Source organism: Nicotiana tomentosiformis, chromosome 8 (genome assembly GCF_000390325.3).
Source record: "Nicotiana tomentosiformis chromosome 8, ASM39032v3, whole genome shotgun sequence".
Classification (NCBI taxonomy): Eukaryota; Viridiplantae; Streptophyta; class Magnoliopsida; order Solanales; family Solanaceae; genus Nicotiana; species Nicotiana tomentosiformis.
The window spans coordinates 53,026,917-53,033,312 of record NC_090819.1 but is presented as its reverse complement, the minus strand read 5'-3'; the positions used below and the strand labels follow the sequence as shown (position 1 = coordinate 53,033,312).

At 40.0% G+C, this 6,396-nt stretch overlaps 1 protein-coding gene across 1 annotated transcript; it reads right to left on the bottom strand.

Moving 5' to 3' along the window:
• Positions 1-445: 445 nt before the first annotated feature.
• On the bottom strand, positions 446-784 carry LOC138897477 (uncharacterized). The gene has a single exon (XM_070183448.1). The coding sequence runs from the start codon at positions 782-784 to the stop codon at positions 446-448; it is 339 nt and encodes a 112-aa protein (XP_070039549.1).
• Between the last annotated feature and the right edge of the window lie 5,612 nt (positions 785-6,396).

The following is a 6,396-nucleotide window of genomic DNA, read 5'->3' as shown; positions in this document are numbered from 1 at the left end:
GAATTATTACACTAACTACAAAAGAAAATCTTTTTATCTTTTCCTTTCGACTTTACTCCCTCAAGAAACCCATCGAATGATATCCATCGTCGGGAAAAGTCAAAATATTTTAAATTTTTATGGTTTTCCTTTCTTATTTTTCTATCTCTACTACTAAAACAACAAAGCAAAAACAAAGACTAAAATACATACATACATACAAATATCCCCCACCCCACACTTTAAGTTGTGGTTTGTCCCCATGACACACAATTAAAAGTATAAGGTAGAGGAAACTTCCCTGAATCTCTAGTCGGGGTCTGAGTCGAAGTCGGGCTCCATTCTTCTTTCCCGAACTAGTGCACACATCCACGCGGACAACTTCTTCTCATCCTTCTTGGGGTACACCCCACACTTATCTTTTTCACTCGTTGCAACCTTTTCTTTCGAGTTCTTTAGTTTCCACTCAACACTTGCAGTTGGCTTCTCCTTTTTCACCCACGTTCATCTCAAAAGTTACAGTCTCCTCACCCACTCTGAGCATGAGTCTTCTCTCGTATATGTTTAAGATTGCTCCGCCTATTGCTAAGAATGGTCTTCCTATGATGAGAGGGACGTCCTTATTCTCTTCCATATTCAGTACTATAAAATCTACAGGAAATACAAACTTATCTACCCGAACTAAGACATCATCCACTATCCCCTCGGGTATGATAGTTGTTCGGTCTGCCAGCTGCAAAGATATTGGTGCAGACCTTATCTCTCCAATCTCATTCTCCAGCTTCCCGTAAATAGACAAAGGCATTAAATTAATTGAGGCACCCAATCACATAAAGATTTGTCAAAACTAAGAGTGATTAACGAGCAAGGTATAGTAAAACTCCATAGATCTCCACACTTTTGTGGGAGTTTGTTTTGCAAGATTGCGCTGCAATGCTCTGTGAGCTTGACCACTGAGGTCTCTTCTATCTTTATCTTCTTTGTAAGGATCTCCGTCAAGAATTTGGCATAAGCTGGCATTTGTGAGAGAACTTCTGTGAATGGCAAATTTACATTAACCCGTCTCAGCATATCTAGAAATCTCTCAAACTGCTTGTCCAGCTTTTCTTTATACAACTTTTGGGAAAAAAGGTAAAGCATGCATATGCTTGCTCTCATTCGATTCCTCCCTTCTTGAAGTTTCCTCTTTTTTCTTTTTCTCAGCTCCCTTCTTGCATTTCTTCTTCTTATCAACTTCGTTTTTTAGCTGTTCCCCGCTTTCTTTTTCAGGCACCACCTCTTTTTGGATAGGGGTGGGCTCTTTCACTACTTGCCCACTTCTTAGAGTTACAGAATTTACCGTCTCATTGGGGTTTCTTTCAGTATCAGCTGGCAAAGTACCTGGGATCCTTTCAGACAATATGGTGGCAATTTGTCCCACTTGTTTCTCAAAGTTTCGCAGCCCTGTGCCAAGTTCTTTGATAGCTGAAACATAAGCATGTAACCTCTCATCTTCTTGACAATAAAGGACTTCATCAGATCTTCCAGCCCAGGCTTATTGGATTGTTGAGGTTGAAATTGCGGCCTCGGCTGATTCGCAAAACCAGGAGCTCCTTGAAATCTGGAGTTATTTTGTTGCCATGCATTTGCTGTACCCCCAAGTGAACTCCTTGAAAAACCGGGGTGCTTCTGACCTATTGCATTGAAGTTATAATTACCCACAACATTACCTTGCTCAGTTAAAGCTTGACACACATGAGTAGGGTGTCCTCTTCCACATATATCACAAGCTGTGTGATTCTCACTTTGTATTGAAGCTAAGGTCAGCTTCCTTATCTCTTTCGCCATGGCATCAAGTTGTACCTGCACAGATGTGTTAGCATCAACCTGGTGAACACCATTCGACCTTCTTCTTTCAGCAATTTCAGAGGGCCACTGATTTACATCTTCAGTCAATTCATCGAGAATAGTGACTATCTCCTCTGGTGTCTTCTTCATCAATGGACCTATAGCTGCATTGCTCAATGTTCTCCATGAGGTCGGTGTCAATCCATCCTAAAAATCCTAGAGTTGTATCCAGAGTTCAATTCCCCAATGCTGACACTTATGCACTATCTCTTTGAACCTCTCCCAAGCTTCAAACACCGTTTTAGTCTCGTTCTGACAGAAGTTATGAATTTCTCTTCTAAATTTGCCTGTCTTAGCTGATGAGAAATATTTGTCAAGAAATTTTCTGGTCATCTCATCCCATGTTCTAATCGATCAATTAGGCAAGCTTCGAAGCCAATGTTTTGCATCGTCTTTATGAGTGAAGGGGAATGCCCTTAGATAAACTGCATCTTGTGACACACCATTATATTGAAAGGTGTTCATTATCTCTTCGAAGTCCATCAGATGATTGTTTGGATCTTCGTTCATCTTTCCTCTGAAAACGCAGTTGTTTTGAAGCGTTTGGAGAAACCCTTGCTTCAACTCAAAATTATTAGCTGCAACTGGAGGTGGTCTCACACTTGACAAGCTTTGGTTATAGACTGGTCTAGCATAATCACCAAGTGGTCTCCCTTAGCCGGGAGCTATGTTTCCGAACTGGTCTGCACCAACGGGCTGATTCTGAGCCATTCTCTGAGCCCTCTCCTCTTCATAGATAAGTTGTGCATTTTGAAGAGCTGTCTCCTCAGCATCTCGTGCAGCTTTTTCTCTTTGCTGGGCTACCTCTCTTGTAGACAAATCAATATTATCATCATCTCCAGCCATATCTTCCTTGGTTGAGGATTGCCCAACCTTCTCTACTTTCTCGGCGAGATTTCTTTCCTTCCTCGATTGTCATAGTTATTTCTTGATTTCTGGCTCGTATGGTTGCAATTCCTTACCAGAAGATCGAGTCATGAACCAATCTAACCTGTAGCCTACGCATAGACAAAGAATACCAAACGAAAAAAGGGAAAAATAAAATAAAATAAAAAGAAAAATTCCTGAATTAGCACTACAAACCGTTGGGAGTTTGGTGCGAAATTGATAATTCCTAGTCTGAATCCTCGATTTTCTATTCTCTCACAGATGGTGATGATAGCTCCACAGACTAGGATAAAGCTTTAGTAGCACCAAGAAATCCATTCACAAGGTCTCAAGCTAAGGAGAAGCAAGACAAGGTTGTTGGGCTTCAATGGGAGATCAAGAAGGCGCTAATGGTGGAAGAAGAGCTCAAGAATTATGGAGAGGACTTAGCTAAGTGCTACACTCATTTCATGGTCCAAGTCCAAGTCCAAGAGGAGGTAGATTGGGGTCCAAGCACCAGCCAAGGAGGGTCTAAATTAGGCACCTAAATCAACCAACAAAGGAGCTAACTTGGCGCCCAAGTCAGCTCAAGGAGGGGCGGCCAAGACATAGGAGAAGGAGTCAAAGTTCCTTATTTTGTTTTCTAGTTTGTTAGGACATATTTGATGCTTTCCTAGGTAGTTAAGGCTTTGTTTTTATTTTTCTAAGATTATTGGAATTACTTTCCAAGATTGACTTAGTTTTTGTTTGCTAGAGTTTTACCTTTTCCTATGACAGTTGGACTTGTTGTCCAAAGTAGTTTAGGACTTTATTTCCTTAATTTTTAGGTAGAATTTCGTGACCCCCTCCCTATATAAAGGGGTGTCTTCTTTGCTTTTAGACATAGACTATTATCAATAAAAATTGTGAGATTTTTCTTGCACTCTTGTGTGTGGCTACTCTTGGATTTATTCTTCAACCTTCAAGACTCAACTTAAGGTGGTAAGATTAAATTATTTCGAAATCTTAGATCACTTCTAGGTATTCAAGAAAGGTGATAAAATTAGGCTTATTGTTGTTCTTGTTATTCTAAAGGGTCGGGTTTCACAATCTATCTCTTGTTTTTAATTCTCTACCAAAGGCGATTAGTTCTTTGTTAGCTAATTGTTGTTGTTAGGATTCAACTTCAAGAATAGACTTCTTGAATTCAAGAAACTCTTTCTTGAATTCAATCTATCTTTAATTTTCCGTTGTTTTTTTGTTTCTTTATTTTCTTTTAGCTTCTGCACGTTTTTTGATTTTCTTTAGTAATTCTTGGACAAGAAGTTGTATGCAAAGTTCTCAAAATGTGAGTATTGGTTAGATTCCGTGGCATTTTTGGGTCATATTGTGTCGAGTGAGAGGATCAAGGTGGATGCGAAGAAGGTGGAAGCAGTGCAGAGTTGGCCCAGACCGTCCTCAGCGACAGAGATCCGCCACTTCCTAGGTTTGGCGGGGTATTACCATCGGCTTGTTGAGGGATTTTCTTCTATTGCAGCACCTATGACCAGGCTGACCCAGAAGGGTGCTCTGTTCAGGTGGACAGAGGAGTGTGAGGAGAGCTTTCAGAAGCTTAAGACAGCTTTGACTACAACACCAATATTGGTATTGCCTTCAGGTTTGGGGTCTTATATAGTTTATTGTGATGCGTCGCGAGTTGGCCTCGATGCGGTGTTGATGCAGGACCGTAGGGTGATTGCCTACACTTCCAGACAGCTGAAGGTGCATGAAAAGAACTATCTTATCCACGACCTTGAGCTAGTAGCTATTGTTCATGCTTTGAAGATTTGGAGGCACTATTTGTACGGCGTTCCTTGTGAGATCTACACTGATCACCATAGTTTGCAACATCTGTTAAAGTAGAAGGATCTTAATTTGCGTCATAGGAGGTGGTTAGAGCTGCTTAAGGATTATGATATTACTATTTCGTACCATCCCGGGAAGGCCAATATGGTGGCCGATGCTTTGAGTCGTCGGGCAGAGAGTTTGGGGAGTTTAGCATATCTACCAGTATCAGAGAGGCCTATGGCATTGGATGTTCTGGTCTTAGCCAGCCAGTTTGTGAGATTGGATATTTCTGAGCCGAGTCGTGTAATGTATTATGTGGTCTCTCGGTCTTCTCTTTACGATCGTATCAGGGAGCGTCAGTATGATGACCCCCATCTGATTGTCCTTTAGTACACGGTCCAACACGGTTATGCTAAGGAGGTCACTATTAGGGAGGATGGTGTATTGAGGATACAGGGCAGGTTATGTGTGCCCAATGTGGACGGTTTCATGTTGTTATCAAGTGGTATCAGAGCATAGGCTAATCAAGATTTCAATCTTGATAATCTTGGGAGGTTCTTGAGCAAAACAAAACAAAACAAAAAAAAAAAAAAAACCAAAAAAAAAACGAAAAGCAGCCCAAAAAAAAAAGTGTTATTGCTCATTATTATTTTTAGAATTCAATTATTAGTTGGTTTCCAAGTCAAGAAAGGAAACAAGAAGAGGGGATCCTTGTTCTTGAAGATTAAGGAAACTCCTTCCCTTATTCTTGTGGGTTTAAGGTTTCCTAAAATTCGTTCCTTTTTCATTTCTACTAACCAATTCCTATTCTTCCTAGGTTTGGTCATTCACTTTTCTTTCTTTTTCTAACTCCATATTCTTATCACTAAGGGTTGTGACTAATAAGGTTTATTAATAAATCTAAATATTAACGACCAAGAGTTGCATTGAGTGGAAAAAGGCAAGAGAGGTGAGAACATCAGAGGGAAAAAGCCAAATTGATAGATATATATTGCTTTGTTCAGGATGTCTCATACAGGTAGTGATGATGAACAAAGGGTTCTTCAAAAAGCCGAAATCAAAGGAAGGAATGATTTCACCTTGCAAGCTATGCACCAACAATTTGAAAGGTGGAATTTGCAATTCCAAGAGATGAGGGACATCATTGCTGAGCAAAATATTACAATAGCTGAACTTAGGAAGGGAAATAATGCTAGACCCCAAGCTAGGAGAAATATACCCCTGCTCACATTGTAAATCAAGAAAACCCTATCGATGATATTAATGATGATATTGATTTTGATAGGTTAGGAAGAGATAGGAGGGGACAAAGAGGAAGACTAGAAGATGATAATATGAGTAGTAAAAAAGATGAAAGAATCAATAGGGAAACATGGGGAGGGATCAAAACGAGAGACTGAAAGGAAAGACAAAGAGGGAAAATATGAAGTGAGGTGTGAGGAGAGAGAGGGCAGCAAAGAGAGAAAGGAAAAGGTGGGGAAGAGTGAAAAAAAAAGAAGAAAGCATTGGTGAGAGGAAAGAGGCTAAGATTAAAAAAAAGTGAGCCTTGCAAAAGCCAAAGAGTGTTTAATTGCAAAAAAAGAAGGGCTGCCTATTATCTTGCTCACTTATAAGGAAGTTCTTCTTAATAATGATTCACTAACATCCTCTTTGTCTAGTGTTATTTCTAATCTTTTGCAGGATTTTGAAGATATTTTTCCTGAGGACCTTCCTAAAGGTTTACCACCTTTTAGAAGAATAGAGCATCAAATTGATTTAATGCCGGGATCACAAATTCCTAATAGGCCTGCTTATAGGAGCAATCCCCAAGAAACAAAAGAATTGCAAAGACAAGTAGAGGAGCTGCTTGATAAGGGA

Excerpts from the sequence above, each read along its gene's own strand:
- LOC138897477 (XM_070183448.1), bottom strand. The coding sequence starts at position 784 with ATGCCTTTGTCTATTTACGGGAAGCTGGAGAATGAGATTGGAGAGATA.